An 18,017-nucleotide genomic window follows, 5' to 3' on the forward strand; every position below is an offset into this window, starting at 1 on the left:
CTACCTTTCCACATTTCCAGCATTTAGTGTTTATATTTTTATAACATTTTCCAAGTTTCTGGGGTGTCATGTACCATTTATGTGCGACTTTGATCCAATTTTCTTTAAGGTCTGTTGCTTGTGTATATTTGATTTTTGTTTTCCATATTTCCACAGTTTGCCACAGTTTTTAAGGTTGGCTTTAAGCCCATCTTTAAATCTCTTTTCCTGTCCGCCAACATTACATTTTCCTTTCTTAAGTTGGGAGTAATTGCTTTGGGAGATGGTAATTAGACATTTGGACAATGTGGCCAGTCCTGCTGAGTTGATGGCGGAGGACCATCGCTTCAGTGCTGGTGGTCTTTGCTTCTTCCAGCATGCTGACGCTTGTCCGCCTGTCTTCCCAAGAGATTTGCAGGATTTTCTGGAGGCAGCCTGATGGAATTGTTCCAGGAGTTGCATGTGACGTCTGTAGACAGTCCATGTCTCTCAGGCGTATAGCAGGGTTGGGAGGACAATAGCTTTGTAAGCAAGCACCTTGGTATCCCTGTTGCCTATTATGTTGCCTATTATGTGCTTCCCTCTTCCTTATCATTCTGTCCTCATTCACAGAAAATAACCCCAATTTGTCCAGCACCCACACAAAGGAAGGCTGAAACAGTGTCACAATAGCAAGCATTGGAAAGGCAAAGAAAACTGATGATAGATGCTTCTTTCTTGAAAAAGGCACGGAAAATTGATCCATCTCAAAAGACTTTAGTGCTGCTTTTCTGTTTTTAAGACTGCATCATATGAATGTGGTCAGCTGCTCAGAATGCTGTGTTCTTTTTTACAAATTAAAAATAAGCATATGATCGAGCCAATTAGTGTGTGTCCTGTACACTTTTGTGCCCTTTATCATTTGGTAACTCTATGGATGGAAATAATCCTTGTAAAATATTCTTGTAGCAATGTTGTCCTGTTTAGTTTAGTTTGCAGTGAGCAAACATTGAGAAGTTCAGTGTTCTCTGTATAGCTAGTTAGCTTGTTATGGGACAAGGGTAGCTTGAATCTCAAGGAAAGGTCCTTTTCTGTCTGTTTTTATAGCTTTCCAAATATTCTTAACTGACAACAAAAATAAGATCTAAGCCAAAATGTTGGCTTGTGATGCTTAACATCATCAGTTTTCTTCTCATTGGTGCTTTTAAACATCTTTACCTGAGTAAGAAGCCAGTGAAGCTTAAAGACTTTGCATTATGTATTTTCTGTGTTTTGATTAGCGACTAGAGATAGTATGCTTTTGTGGATTTGGGATTTTCTTGTATTATGCTGCATGAATATGTCGAATGGGTAATTGCTGAGGTTTTGAAAGGCTGGGTGGAAAATATTCTTTCTGAAAAGATGGTGGCAATGTAAATAATAATAATAATAATAATAATAATAATAATACTTTATTTATACCCCACTACCATCTCCCCAAGGGACTCGGTGCGGCTTACATGAGGCCGAGCCCAAAATACAACAATACAGGCAACAACAACAACAACACAAGCAGTTTAAAAACAACAAAAAAATGAAGCAATAACACAAACATTATCAAATAGGACAACACACTTTAAAAACTATGGGTAGGCCAAATGTAATTAAAATTTAAATAATGCTGGACATGGGCGAAGGAAGTGATAGGACGGTGTATGGAAACATACAAGCAGACCTAAAACAATATAAAATGCTTTGGAGGACAAAGTGCTTATGGGATCACTTTTCTGGGAAGGCACACTGGAACAACCACGTCTTCAAGCTCCTCTTAAAGTTGGAGCATGCCTGATGTCCTTAGGGAGTGAGTTCCAGAGTCGAGGGGCCACCACCGAAAAGGTCCTCTCTATCTATGTTGGGTTCATGAATTTTGGTAAAATCAGCTTATGATAAAAAGGGAAGAAAACTAAAATGAAATGGAAAGTTAAAAAAAAAACTTTACAAAACCCAACCAGAACAGAATGAGAGATTGCATGTGGTTTATCGCACTGTACACTGTTCCTAATAATGAGGACTTTGGAAGGGCACACAACTGAATGTGCATAAATTCACATCTGAAAGCATAAAGATATATAACCTGTCCCTCTCACTTATGTATTATTATTATTATTATTATTATTATTATTATTATTATTCTATTTCAGGTAGATTCCTATATTGATTTCTCTGTTTTAAATTGGTAGCAGACATTGCCTAATTTGTGCCTCCTCTCCCTGGTCAGAAAAAATGCCTCATCTATTTTTGGAAGTACATTTTGCCCACAGATCTACTTTGTGCCATTTGACAGCCCAGGTTGGAGAAATTGCTTAGCCATCCCACTTCAGCTCTGTATTTGGGTTGGTAGTCCCTTCAACTGGTAAATGATTCTACTGGTGAAGGTGGTGTTTTGATTCGTTTGCATCTCTCTCTCTCTCTAGTGTCTGGAACGACGCAGGCTCTGTGTCAACCAAGGACACCTATTTTGTGTCCATCTGAAAGTGTGTTCTTCTTCAGCTTCATATGTGTATCAGCAGTTATTAATTACTGTGGTTAGCAATAGATTGCCATTAGAAGGCAATATTAAAGCAAGTTTATGATATTTCAGTACTGTCAAACACAGTGGTAATGTGTTTCTTGATTTGTAGCATATTCTTGTTCCGTACTTGCCTATTCCCCGCTGATGCATTCAGTTGGCTGCTTCTGTGGTAGAGCAACATCCTGTCCTTTTTCTTATGCATTGTACAACAGGGTCATCACTCCAGGCTTTTTCAGGACAGAAGCATCTGTCATCAGCTTTCTTTGCCTCTCCAATTCTCGCTGCTGGGACATTGTTTCAGTCCTCCTTTGTGGTGGTGCTGGACAAATTGGCAGTATTTCCTATGAATGAGGTCAGAAACTAGAGTAAAGTTTTAACACTATTACCAAGGTTATAAGACAAAAACAGATCGCAAAAAAAGGAGCAATACACCAAGCACGTTTAAATTAGATTTTATTATACAGACAGTCCCCAAGTGACAAACAAGATATGTTCTGGGTAGATGCTGGGTAGATGCAGGGAATGCCTTGGATGTAACGTACCTGGATTTCAGTAAGGCCTTCAACAAGGTCCCCCATGACCTTCTGGCAAGGAAACTAGTCCAATGTGGGCTAGGCAAAACTAGGGTGAGGTGGATCTGTAATTGGTTAAATGGACGAACCCAGAGGGCGCTCACAAATGCTTCCTCTTCATCCTGGAAAGAAGTGACGAGTGGAGTGCCGCAGGGTTCCGTCCTGGGCCCGGTCCTGTTCAACATCTTTATTAATGACTTAGATGAAGGGCTAGAAGGCAGGATCATCAAGTTTGCAGACGACACCAAATTGGGAGGGATAGCCAATACTCCAGAGGACAGGAGCAGGATTCAAAATGATCTTGACAGATTAGAGAGATGGGCCAAAACTAACAAAATGAAGTTCAACAGGGACAAATGCAAGATACTCCACTTAGGCAGAAAAAAAATGAAATGCAAAGATACGGAATGGGGGACGCCTGGCTTGAGAGCAGTACGTGTGAAAAAGATCTTGGAGTCCTTGTGGATAACAAGTTAAACATGAGCCAACAATGTGATGTGGGGCAAAAAAGCCAATGGGATTTTGGCCTGCATCAATAGGAGCATAGTGTCTAGATCTAGGGAAGTAATGCTACCTCTCTATTCTGCTTTGGTTACACCACACCTGGAATATTGTGTCCAATTCTGTGCACCACAAGTCAAGAGAGATATTGATAAGCTGGAATGTGTCCAGAGGAGGGCGACTAAAATGATCAAGGGTCTGGAGAACAAGCCCTATGAGGAGCGGCTTAAGGAGCTGGGTATGTTTAGCCTGAAGAAGATAAGGCTGAGAGGAGATATGATAGCCATGTATAAATATGTGAGAGGAAGCCACAGGGAGGAGGGAGCAAGCTTGTTTTCTGCTTTCTTGGAGACTAGGACACGGAACAATGGCTTCAAACTACAAGAGAGGAGATTCCATCTGAACATGAGGAAGAACTTCCTGACTGTGAGAGCCGTTCAGCAGTGGAACTCTCTGCCCCAGAGTGGGGTGGAGGCTCCTTCTTTGGAAGCTTTTAAACAGATGCTGGATGGCCATCTGTCAGGGGTGATTTGAATGCAATATTCCTGCTTCTTGGCAGGGGGTTGGACTGGATGGCCCATGAGGTCTCTTCCAACTCTTTGATTCTATGATTCTATGATTCTGGATTTGTATGTAAGTTGGAACAGGTAAATTTTAAAGTATAAATCCAGCTATACACACACACACATGGTTTGGATAGCATAGGGAAGCGTTAATCCCTGTGGTGTTTGTTTTGCTGTCTCATTTCACCTCACTTTCTGTCCTTGTGATAATTGGATTTTGAAAAATTTGACTTGCGGAAACAAGGATTGGTGAGAAGAAGGCTTTTCCTCATGATAACCCTTTCAGGAGTAATTTCCCTTTCTAGGAGTAGATTTCTATTACTGCTTGTTGTCTTACCTCTGTTCTTAACTATGAGTCATTTGTAAGTCGGATATTTGTAACTCGGAGAATGTCTACATTCCAAATTAATGATAGTAAATGTCATTTTTAAATTGATTTTCTGTAAATTGTAGGAAGTCACCCCAAAATTTTCTTCCCCTGACTATTTTTTCCCCTCAACAAACACTCTGAGATCTTTCTTTGGTTCATTGAGAAAACTGTTGACCAACTTGTATGAGCATCCTACTCGTAAACAAGCCAAGAGTCTCACAGATCTCTGGCGTATATCAAGTAACCATGACCTGTGATAATATGCAAGGGCTCAAAATTTACTATTTTTAAAGTTGATAGGGAATTCTGTAGGGACCAAGCAAGGTACTGGCAGATGCAACAGGGGTAGCATTGACCCATAAACAGCACTATGCAACACATTATTGTTCCTGGATTATAAATGTCATTTCCTAATTGGTTGTATCATAAAAAGATGCAAAAGTCTATTAAACTGCAAAAACTTTATTTTTGCGGGACATCCTGCAGCACATTTTGCTATAGCTTTTCAATAAATATCTCATCGTCTCAATCAATTCAACATAGTTTGTGGCAGTCGCAAAAACAAAGTTTCTGGAGTATAACAACTCCTTCAAAGTAAGTACCGCACAATTAAACAGGAAATAACACTTTCAAACCAGGAACGGGGGGAAAAAATCAAAATTTTATTACATGGTGTAATCAGTAAGCTAGTTGTAACCTAAAAATAGATGAGAAAAGCGGAGTACAAAATGATTCAAGATTATTATTTTTTGTATATCTGTATTTTCATAATCACTGTAGTCCACATAAACCTTATTAATTATTGAGGGCCTTCCTTTCTTCGTCTCACATTCTCTCAAATTCATGTTTTCAGCATAAGAGAGAAAATCTGAGGAGAAGAAGACGTACGGTAGGCTCAGGGCTTATTGACATAACACAAAGTCATATTTTGGCATTGCCTCCAAATCCATTCAGTGTGTCTAAGTGAGATTATAGTTAAATCTACAGAACCTATTGTTCAGTGGAAAAAATATGCTCTGACATTCCTTGTGAGTGAATGGTGGGGGAAACAATGACAGGTGGATTATCCCTTTGAATACATGAAGTAGAGCTTTAGCATGCTTTTTCTTCCCCAAATTAATTTTAATTAGGTTTTATAAAGAGGAGCTATTGGTGGAGAATAGTCTTTCCTGATATTAATTTTGTTAATTTTGGATTGCTGGGGACAGAGAATAGTAAAAATCTTGTCAGTAGAAGTCCTCATTTTGGTATTTCAGGATTGAAATCAAGTTTTTCATTAGCGAGGGATACACAGAGCCTGAGTAATTTTGACAGAGTTTGCAGTGGTTGGAAGTCAGAAACACAGGATATGTGATAGCACTGATTTTAGTACGGCTGTATCGAGTAACACCCAATTTTACTGAGAAGTGATTCGTTACTTTGCATTCCTCTTTCTATAAATCACTAATGTACCAATTTTGCTGCCATGTGGTCTTTTTATTTTTACTAGAATATTTTTGGTCTGTCAATATGTTATAAATTTGACAAGTGACTAAATTCTTAGACCCCTTCCACATAATCCTTACATCTCAGGATCTGATTCCAGGTTATTTGGTTTGAAATGGATTATATGAGTCCGCACTGCCAGAAAACTTGGGATAAGCAGATACTCTGGGATCAGAACCTGGGATATAGGGACTGTGTGGAAAGGCCCTTAGATAAAGCTTTTAAATAACTGTGAGTATGCATCCTTGCCAAAGTGCATACTGTATACAGGTGTCTTGCTGGGTTATTGACAGCTCTGCTTGATATAGTATTATTGTGAAGTTCAGTAACCAACTAGAAGATGGTGGTCTACCTTTTGTCAGTATGCTCTACCCAAAGCAAAATATTCCTTTTCAAATATAGTGTTGAGGACTGATAAATTGCATCCTACTTTGATTCTAACTCAAATAGTCTTGTCTATATTTATTGTTGTGAGTGTTGCTTGTCATTCTTAAATCTCAGTAATTAATTTAAAGCATTCATGCTATTTTTGCAGTATTTTATCCCCTTTTTTCCTTTCTTTGCAGGAGAGATCACCACAGCTGTAACACTATTGAAATAAAATATGGAATGGATTTCAATTGTGACTGAAGCCAGCCAAACAAACAACACTGACAGTAGCTTGAAAATCACCAGTTAGCAGTTTCTTCACGCTCCAGCACTACACAGCACTTTCCAGAGAGAACTCACTGTGTGCAAGAAATCTGCTTTACAAATCTCTCACTGTAACCTCAGTTTTGCCTAATTAAATATTTACAAAGGAGAAACATCTACAAGAACACCCAGAAAGATGGCGTTGGAAGAATATCTTTGGATGGTTATTGTTGGTTTTATTATTGCTTTTATCTTGGCATTCTCAGTTGGCGCAAATGATGTTGCCAACTCTTTTGGTACGGCTGTGGGCTCTGGTGTGGTGACCTTGCGCCAGGCCTGTATTCTTGCTTCCATATTTGAAACTACTGGTTCAGTGCTGCTAGGAGCAAAAGTAGGCGAAACTATTCGTAAAGGTATAATAGATGTGAATTTGTACAACAGCACTGTGGATCTACTGATGGCAGGAGAAGTTAGTGCGATGGTTGGTAAGTAATTTTGTTTTTAAATCTACTTGCTGTCCTTATCTTCTTAAACATTTGCATGGTTTTTCTATTCTCTTAGTCACATCACTGTATGTTATTGCTATTGTTATTGTTTATTGCTTGTTGTGTATTTTTGTTTTTGAGTTTTTATTTTATGTGTTTTGTATTGATTATTTTTTATTGCTTTCGTTTATTGATGTGCTGTGGGCTCGGCCTCATGTAAGCCGCACTGAGTCCCTTTGCGAGATGGTTTTGTTGTTCATTCGTTCAGTTGTCTCCGACTCTTCGTGACCTCATGGACCAGCCCACGCCAGAGCTCCCTGTCGGCCGTCACCACCCCCAGCTCCTTCAAGGTCAGTCCAGTCACTTCAAGGATGCCGTCCATCCATCTTGCCCTTGGTCGGCCCCTCTTCCTTTTGCCTTCCACTTTCCCCAGCATAATTGTCTTCTCTAGGCTTTGCTGTCTCCTCATGAGGTGGCCAAAGTACTTCAACTTTGTCTCTAGTATCCTTCCCTCCAATAAGCAGTCGGGCTTTATTTCCTGGAGGATGGACTGGTTGGATCTTCTCGCAGTCCAAGGCACTCTCAGAACTTTCCTCCAACACCACAGTTCAAAAGCATCTATCTTCCTTCGCTCAGCCTTCCCTAAGGTCCAGCTCTCACATCCGTAGGTGACTACAGGGAATACCATGGCTGACTAGGCGGATCTTTGTTGCCAGTGTGATATCTCTACTCTTTACTATTTTATCGAGACTGGACATTGCTCTCCTCCCAAGAAGTAAGCGTCTTCTGATTTCCTGGCCACAGTCTGCATCTGCAGTAATCTTTGCACCTAGAATAATAAAGTTTTATTATCATTATCACCTAATGAATGACCAAGTAATAGAACATCTTCCACAGTCATTCATATTCTTGTATGTGTGCATTTGCTATTTCAGAATGCTGTTGTGGGCCCTTATTTTTAAGATTTCAGTAGTGATAAAATGTGGCGCAAATTCTTTCTCCCTGTTCTTGTCAGCATTTGTTCTCCCTTTTATTGGTATTGACATTAATGAAAGTTGAAGTATGCAGGTTCCTCATGATCAGAATTTAAATCTAGTAAACATTTAACTACAATGAAAAACAATGTTGTTGTAATGTTTAATTAGAACTTCGGTTGAGGAATGTCATCTTCAATGCCTTATCTTGATTAAAGGCTGGGAATGTATACACATTTTAATTATTTATATATTTCTCTGACACCCCCCCTCCCCCAAATACAGGACTATGTTAAGAAATTTATATGGCACCTTAAAATAGCTAAAAACTAAAAACTGCAACATGGTAAAACTGTTTTAAAAAGCATTAAACAACAACTGAAATGTTAATTTAGATCAGTTAAAGGAAATAAAACATTACTTATTAAAAACATCATGATAATAAAAAACTATAGACTTGTTTAAAGAAGCAGATCTTTGCCAGCTGGTGACTAGAGAGCAGAGAGGGACCAGTCGAGCCTCCCTGAGGAAAAAGTCTGAGAAGCCACTGAGAAGAGTGTTTTTCGAGTTCTCATCGGAAGTACCTTAAGGTGGTGGGACTGAAAAAAAGCCCCACACTGTAAGAGCTTAGAACTCAAACAAACTCATCTTTTAAAGCTTTATACGGCAAATCATCACTTTGAATGTTATCCAGTGAGGCTTTTTGAGTAAGGGAATTATACATTCACTATAGCAGCCTTAGCCAGCTGTCTTGCTGCAGTATTTTGGCCCTAATGAAGGTTCTAGACCAGGGGTCTTCAAACTAAGGCCTGGGGGCCGGATATGGCCCTCCAAGGTCATTTACTCGGCCCTCGCTCAGGGTCAACCTAAGTCTGAAACTACTTGAAAGCACAGAACAACAACAACAATCCTATCTCATCAGCCAAAAGCAGGCCCACAGTTCCCATTGAAATACTAATAAGTATTACCTGGCCCTCTGTTTAAAACGTTTGTGGACCCCTGTTCTAGATAGCTACAGAATCAGCCCTATGTGGAATATGTTCAGCAGTCCAAATGAGAGTTAACCAATGTACATGTTATCATAATCAGATCTGACATTTCCAGAGACTGGTGTAGCTGGTGTAATCGTTTTAATGGGACAAATGCACTCCTTACCAGTGCTGAAACTTCGTGGCAGACTCCAAGAGTGCACCCAACCCATGAACCTGGGATTTCAGAGGCAATGGAATCCTATTTTCCCAGATCTGCCTTTTGACTGACCAGGTGCATCTCTGAATAAAGTTTTAATTATTTCTCATCCCATCCATTATAGAGAATAAAGATTGGTTCAGTGGTGAAATAACCTCCTTGGAGTTAGATGAAAGGGGGAGATCAAGATGGATGTCATTAGTCTGCTTTTGACAGTGAACATTGGGTTTCAGGATGATTTCTCTTAGCAGTTGCATGTAGATGCAAAACACCAGGGGAACAGACCTGACTCTGAGGGACACTGCTGATTAATGGTCAGGAAGTTTGGAAGGAGTCCTTCAACACCCCCTTTTGAGTGTAGCCCTCCATGAAGGCCTGAAGCCACTGTAAAACATTCCAGAAAGGCAGCCCAGAAGAATGCTATGGCTAATTGTATTGAAAGCCACTGAGATGTCCAACAGGGACACACCTGTATTGTTTCCGTTGTAGGTCATCCAACAAGATGACCGAAGCCATTATATTATTTGAAGTCAAACTGGACTCAAGCAATTATCGGCAAAATGTTTTGTAAATTCCTCACAGTGGTTTATTGAATAATTAATTTTGTTCTTGATGACTGTGAATGGAAGACCCTAATCACTCAGAATTGCTTGCTGGGTGATTCTGGGTGTAGTTCTAATGGTGGCAGAGAAGTAGCTATTTCCACACTCATGTCACTACCATCCCACCCAGAACAGAAAATTGAGTTCAGAGTGTCCTCTGCAGCATGGACAGAACCAGCTACTGATTTGGACAGATGTTTGGTTGTCCTTGAAGGAGCTGGAGGTGGTGACGGCCAACAGGGAGCTCTGGCGTGGGTTGGTCCATGAGGTCACGAAGAGTCGAAAATGACTGAACGAATGAACAACAACAATGGTTGTCATAGATGAATTGGAAGTCTAAACTGCTCCCTATCAGAGCTTAGCATGACTATTGAAGTATCTAAACACTGCAAGCTGGAAGGATTACACCACTATTGATGGTAGTGGAATGGAGAGTTCATGAACGTAATTACAATAATAATAATAATAATAATAATAATAATAATAATAATAATAATACTCCACTATTAATGGTAGTGGAATGGAGAGTTCATGAACGTAATTACAATAGTAATAGTAATAATAATAATAATAATAAGAAGAAGAATATTTTATTTATATACTGCTCTATCCTCAAAGGGACAGGTGCATTAATAGGATAGCATGCCATTTTGTAGTCCTGAAACAAATCTTAAAAAATAACTCAAAACACCTTTTATTTGAACACCTGTGAATTTTCATGTAAAATGAACAATCTCAAAAGAAGGCTGATTGGCAATAAATCAGCACTACTTTTATGTTCATGGTAAGTGTGGTGTATCGAGTTTACTCTTCAATATTTTCCTATAATTCAGCCATTAAGATCCAAATAGAATAATTATATTTAGAACAAAAAAGTTTAAAATAAATAAATCTTTATATTTAAACTGTGTTAGAACATTAGAGATATATTTCATAGCAGCATTGTCCATAATGAATAGGAATAGGGGTGATTTGAATGCAATATTCCTGCTTCTTGGCAGGGGGTTGGACTGGATGGCCCATGAGGTCTCTTCCAACTCTTCAATTCTATAATTCTATGAATATGGCCCAGAAATAATTTCTCTGGGCTCAGTGCAAAGCTTTAACACACACACCATCCCCCCAAAAGTATATCTGCCCTGAAAAATTAGTGGAATTCATTTGCTTTTTTGTTTAAATTACTTGTCCTTCTATTTATTAGATTTACAGCTATAGTAAGATATTACCTGATGATATGTTAATTAAGCGCAGACAACAAAATGTCCTGCCCCAGGGATCACTTTTTTCTGCACACTGGAGACCAGAAGCCTGATTCATTAAGTATATGCATTAGTCTCTTACTGGTCTTCATATGTGGTCTGTCTTACCAAAAAAGTGTCTTATTAATCATACTTTCCTTTTTCCATCATAGTAGGAAAATCATAGCTACCATGCTGTGAGATTGGTTATTCTAACTTGCCCTGAAGCTGGTAACCATAGTATTCTGATTCAGACAGAGCAGGATGTAATTATTAATTGACAGTTTTTGATTTAATTGCTAATTGCACTAAAGAGGAATGAAGGGGGCCGTATGTATGAAGAAAGATCTCATGCAAATCTCCCATATGTTCTGAGTTTGTAAAAGCACAAGTATGTCTTTGATTATACTATGTAACAAAATTTGAAAAAAAAAACTGCTTCTGGTTTGAAAATGTTATTCCTGTTTAATTGTCCAGTACTTTGTAATTATTTGTTATACCCCAGAAACTTTGTTTTTTGGGTGCCACAAACTGTGTTGAATGCTTGAGACTCCATGAGATGTTCATTGAAAAACTATAGCAAAATGTGCCGCAGGACATTTGAACGTTGTCAATTTTTAAATTTATTTTTGTGAGATGTATTTACTGTATATACTTGAGTATAAGCCTAGTTTTTCAGCCCCTTTTTTAGGCTGAAAAAGCTGCCCTCGGCTTATACTCGAGTAAAAGTTATTTATTATTTTACTCTGCTATTACTATTATTTTTATTACATTTATTATTTTCCTCTATTATTGGTATTATTACATTTGCATTATTTTACTCTATTATTATTTTATTTCATTTATTTTACTCTATTTATTATTATCATTATTACATTTATTATTTTACTCTATTATTGGCATTATTACATTTGCATTATTTTACTCTATTATTATTATTACATTTATTTACTTCATTATTGTTGTTACTACATTTATTATTTTACTTTCTTTCTTATTATTGGAAGGATACGTAAGCACATTGACACTGCAAAAGGTTAGAATAATGGTTTAATCAAAGTTGGTCAGTCTTATTTTAAATTAAAGTGAGCCAATACCCTGAGATATGGATGGAGGATGATGAGCAACGATTTTAGTATGACGACTGACCATTATAGTTATTGATTGTAATTGCTGTTTTAATGTTTTACTGTAATATGTATTATGATGTTTTATTGATTGTCTGTGATATTATGGTTGGAAACCGGTCTGAGTCCCTCAAGAGAGGTGAGAAGGTCGATATACAAAACTTTTAAATAAAAAAATAAATAAAAAATAAATATGTAAACATTAAAAAACATTTAACCTACTGTTTCCTCAATTAATGTAATTTTATTGATACCGTATATTCCGGCATATAAGACGACTGGGTGTATAAGATGACCCCCAACTTTTCCAGTTAAAATATAGAGTTTAGGATATACTCGCCGTATAAGACTACCCCTCTTCCAAAGCACACCAAATAAAAAATTTAAAAGCATCAGATTTGATTCCAATATGGTAATTTTCCTATTACTGTACCTCCTTCTCTGCCTCTCAGACCTCGCACATGGGCACCTGCACCACTTCATTGCAGTCTTCAGGAGCGAGATCTAAGAGGCAGAAAAGGAGGTACGGTAATAGGATACAAGGGCGGGCCAGAAAGGGCCCAGAGCCACTCTTATCTCTTTTTTCCATACCCTGGGCGCCCCGGACGCTTGCAGCTTGCTCCGCCCTTCATTTACACCTTCCTGGTGAGGCGCCCCTTCACCTCACCATTGGGACCGCATTAAGTAACCCTGATGAATGGATTTTCTTCTACCATACTTGTACAGCGTTGCCCCTAATGCTTTCATACAGTTGCTGCCACTGCCATTTTTGAGCTTCCCCCACAATATGCAGAAACAACAGATTCTCAAATCCGGATTGGAAGTTTCAGCACCCGCTCTATAAGACGACTCCTGCGTATAAGACGACCCCTGACTTTTGAGAAGATTTTCTTGGGTTAAAAATTAGTCTTATATGCCAGAATATACAGTATCTATATTTATTTTGTATTACCAGTAGCTGCTGCATTTCCCACCCTCGACTTATATTCGAGTCAATAAGTTTTCCCATTTTAGGTGCCTCGGTTTATATTCGAGTTTATACTCGAGTATATACGGTATTCATAGTCTGAATTATTATGTTTTTTCCAATTAAATGATAATTTGTTGCCAGAACAAAATGTATGAATTATTTTAAAGCTTTTGATTTTAATTCAGCAGTGAACAGAAATGTTATGTTGAAATTGTTTATTTCATTCAGTAACTTCACCAGTTTTGCTAACTTGTCCTTTATCAACAATTCTTACATATTCATGTTTTTACAAGAATTCTGGCATTCCAGATTGTTAGATGTTATTGCCTACCTTATTGTGGGTCTTTAAAATATGGAATGTTGTAAAAGTGAACAAGTTGCCTTAAAGTAAACAACCTTTATGTCATTTTAGTTTCGTGTGAAAGTTAGATTAAATCAGGCAGAAATATGTTCAGCCAAAAATATTAATGCAATTTACAGAGTTTAGATCTCCTGGAATACATCTTGTAACACAAAGTGAACAAACACGCTGTAGAACAAAGGTGATACTTGTGCTCTGTAATTCCTTGCAGAAATGTTCTGTGGCTGCTCATGAACACAAAACCCCCCACAATGAACAGCTTAGTATGGATTGGAAAGTATATGCTTTCAAACAGTAATGCTGACAAGTTGTAAAATCATTTCTGACTGCCAATATTACGTCTGCAAAGAACCGTCCGGCGGAGCTGTTTCGAGTTGTCAGAGGCCTATTAAATCCCACCCCTCAGGATAGGAGCCCTGACAACTCGGCAGCCCGCTGTGAAGCATTTGCTCGGTTCTTAGCAGACAAAGTTGCTTTGATCCATTCTGGCCTGGACACCATGTTAACGGCAGTCTCTTTGGATGTAACTGGAGCACCTGCTTGTCTGATTTTGATGGATTCATGTCAATTGGTGAAACCTGAGGATGTGGACAAGATACTTGGAGGAATGAGGGCGACCACATGCATCCTAGAACCCGGCCATCCTGGCTTTTGAAGGAAGCCAGAGGGGGATTGGCCGAGTGGGTAACGGTGGTGGTTAATGCCTCCCTTCGGGAAGGCAAATTTCCAGCGAGCTTAAAACAAGCTGTGATAAAACCGCTGTTGAAAAAACCATCACTGGACCCCCACTCAATTGGACAACTATTGGCCTGTTTCCAATCTCCCCTTTTTGGGCAAAGTCCTGGAACGTGTGGTGGCTTCTCAACTCCAGATATTCTTGGAAGACACGGATTATCTGGACCCGGCACAGTCTGGTTTTAGGCTGGGACATGGTACTGAGTCAGCCTTGGTCGCCTTAGTGGATGATCTGCGACGGGAACTAGACAGGGGGAGTGTGTCCCTGTTGGTTCTGCTGGACCTCTCAGCGGCCTTTGATACCATCTACCATGGTATCCTTTTGGGACGCCTCGCAGGAATGGGCCTTGGAGGTACTGTTCTGCAATGGCTCCGGTCCTTCCTAGAGGGTCATTCCTAGAAGGTGTTGTTGGGAGATTCCTGCTTGACCTCACAACCATTGTCTTGTGGGGCCCCGCAGGGGTCAATACTATCTCCCATGTTATTTAACATCTACATGAAGCCGTTGGGAGAGATCCGGAGTTTCGGGGTGCTGTGTCACCTGTATGCAGATGACATCCAACTCTGTCACTCCTTTCCACCTGTTACTAAGGAGGCTGTCCAGGTCCTGACCCGTGCTTGGCCGCTGTGACAGTCTGGATGAGGGCGAACAAATTGAAATTGAATCCAGACAAGACAGAGGTCCTCCTGGTCAGTTGAAAGGCCGAACAGGGGATAGGGTTACAACCTGTGTTGGATGGGGTTACACTCCCCCTGAAGATGCAGGTTCGCAGTTTATATTTGACAACGTGACTGGATAATGACTGGTAATGAAATGTGGAGGACTTATGGGTTTTATTGTGTTACTGATGTTAATTGTAATGAATTTTTACCTGTGTTAAATGTTTTTAATGTTTAAATTATTTTTGTACTGTTGTTGGCATCGAATTGTGCCGTTTTATAAACCGCCATGAGTCGCCCTCGGGCTGAGAATGGTGGTATAGAAGCATAGTAAATAAAATAAATAAATAAATAAAAACATTCATTGTTTTTGATACTACTTTCTTGTCCCTGCTTTAAATTTTAGGATCTGCTGTTTGGCAACTGATAGCATCTTTCTTGAAACTCCCAATATCCGGAACACATTGCATTGTAGGTGCTACCATTGGATTCTCATTAGTTGCAATTGGTACGAAAGGAGTCCAGTGGATGGAACTTGTCAAGATTGGTAATTGACATTTCCTAGTTGTTTTTGGTAAGGGTTTGTGCGTAATCATGCATTGACTAAAACAGAGTTGTAGAAATAGCATCTTATAATTTTACTATACTTTTGTTTTAGTGTTCTAGAGTATTTTGTTATTTATATACAGCTACTTGAAGCTGATAGAATTAATTGAAATTAGGCTGTGCGAATTCACACTGCACTCAACAGAATTCTTTAAGTTTAACAGAAATATGGGCCAAGAATGCTTTTTAAAGGCTGCAGGTAGAATGTTTCTAACTTCCTGGTTTACCTTTGGCCTTAAAAAAGAACCTACATTTTTAGCATGGCTATTAAATTATTCCAATGTCCTTATGGATAAGAATTCCAACACTGGATTGGATGTTTGTATTTTTTAAAAATCAACATCTTGCTGATGTGGCCTCACTTCTTTCAAAATACTATGTTGATTTTGTCCAATTAAAATCAATCATTTTGTAGCCACTCTGATTTCTGTAGAAGTGTGTACTTATCACACTCATTAAAATCAATGGGACATAAACATTCTTATAATCTGCTAGGTCATGCCAATCGTTTTTTAAAAAAATAAACCACATTTCTGTGATAGCTAGGATTAAGATACCATAAATGTGCATTGTCCAAAGATTAGAGAGTTTGTTGTTGTTGTTACTTATTGAATAATTATGTCTATATTTGTTTTTATTCAGTTGCTTCTTGGTTTATCTCCCCTCTTTTATCTGGGATGATGTCTGGTGTGCTATTTGTGCTTATTCGATTCTGCATCTTAAATAAGGTTAGTGACTAAGTTTGTCCTCTCTGTTCTAAATGTTGCTAGTAAGACTAAAATATGTGACAAATGCACTTTCTTATCATGTAGCTTCAGCAGCTCCACAGAGAGTCAATAAGTGTTTCAGAAACAACCTTCTGTTTTTTGACATTTTTAGGGATGAACATAGTCCCCAAGCATTTGTAATCTGCAAGAGATGTATGTACTTTAACAGATCTGAAAAATTATTGAAGAATGTCTACATTGTCTAAGTTAAACTTGCATAATGTTCTAAATTATGCCTTCTAGACATTGTTAGTTTACAAATGTTGGCAATTTTTACCATTCAGTATGTCGAGTAGGCCTACTTGACCATGCAATCCAATGACATATGTACAACTGCATGATTGATATCCAAATGCAAGATGGGATGTTGTAGGTTTTTTTGGGCTATATGGCCATGGTCTAGAGGCATTCCCTCCTGACGTTTCACCTACATCTATGGCAAGCATCCTCAGACGTGGTGACCTCACTACCTCTGAGGATGCTTGCCATAGATGCAGGCGAAACATCAGGAGAGAATGTCTCTAGACCATGGCCATATAGCCCAAAAAAAACCTACAACAACCCAGTGATTCCGGCCATGTAAACCTTCGACAATACAAATGGAGTTCTATAGAGTTCTATTGCCATCTAATTTTAAAGTGTGAAATGTGCTAGTCTGCAAAGTATTTAAAAGCCAAGTCTTAACCCAATAGTTAGACCACACCAGGAATATTGTGTCCAATTCTGGGCACCACAATTCAAGAGAGGTATTGACAAGCTGGAATGTATCCAGAAGAGGGTAACTAAAATGATCAAGGGTCTGGAGAACAAGCCCTATGACGAGCGGCTTAAAGAGCTGGGCATGTTTAGCCTGCAGGAGAGAAGGCTGAGAGGAGTCATTACGGCCTTGTATAAATATGTGAGGGGAAGTCAAAGAGAGGAGGAAGGAAGCTTGTTTTTTGCTGCCCTGGAGACTAGCACGTGGAACAATGGCTTCAAACTACAAGGAAGGAGATTCCATCTGAACATTAGGAAGGACTTCCTAATTATGAGAGCTGTTCAGCAGTACAGGCTAGATGGCCATCTGTCGAGGGTGCTTTGAACGCGATTTTCCTGCTTCTTGGCAGGGGGTTGGACTGGATGGCCCACAAGGTCTCTTACAACTCTGCCTTGGGGTGTGGTGGAGACTCCTTGTTTTGAGGCTTTAAACAAAGGCTAGATAGTCATCTGCTGAGGGTGCTTTGAAGGTAATTTTCCTACTTCTTGGCAGTGCATTGGACTGGATGGCCCACAAGGTCTCTTCCAACTCAATGATTCTATGAATCTATAAATGGCAGCTTTTTACAGTTTTTTCCAACACCCACTAATGTTCCTGCCTTATTACAGAAGCATGAAAGAGCAGTCACCAAGGCAGAGAGAACAATGGGCATCAAGGTTTCTTTCAGGTTCTCCTGGAACGGACTAAGAAGAGAGCCTAAAAGAGGCACTGACTACTCTCTCTGTTGTAATGGGAAAGCTCCAAAGAGCCACTGCTGCCACCTTTTTCAAGCAGGCATTACTAAAGGCCAAAAGTGATACCTGAGCAGACAGGGGTATTACATTGATCTGTGGATAACTTGATCCAATTTTATTGGGTCAATTTTATGGCATAGCACTTTCAATTTATATATGACCATACAGAGTAAGCAATTG

General features: G+C 39.1%; 1 protein-coding gene across 6 annotated transcripts in view; it reads left to right on the forward strand.

Annotated features, from left to right (window-relative positions):
• SLC20A2 (solute carrier family 20 member 2) overlaps positions 1-18,017 on the forward strand; it is a 127,832-nt gene that overhangs the window by 67,688 nt on the left and 42,127 nt on the right. For 5 of the 6 annotated variants that reach the window (XR_009631745.2, XM_060781382.2, XM_067470131.1 and 2 more), the window contains exons 2-4: positions 6,567-7,118; positions 15,380-15,520; positions 16,222-16,307. Coding sequence is in view for 5 of the 6 variants with exons in the window: in XM_060781382.2 (XP_060637365.2) it covers positions 6,830-7,118; positions 15,380-15,520; positions 16,222-16,307 (516 nt within the window). In the remaining variant the exon portion in view is untranslated. Of the gene's footprint in view, positions 1-6,566; positions 7,119-15,379; positions 15,548-16,221; positions 16,308-18,017 lie in introns of those variants that run through there. The other variant, XM_060781384.2, reaches the window with a different exon arrangement.

The sequence above is a fragment of the Anolis sagrei genome, chromosome 6 (genome assembly GCF_037176765.1).
Source record: "Anolis sagrei isolate rAnoSag1 chromosome 6, rAnoSag1.mat, whole genome shotgun sequence".
NCBI classification, from domain to species: Eukaryota; Metazoa; Chordata; class Lepidosauria; order Squamata; family Dactyloidae; genus Anolis; species Anolis sagrei.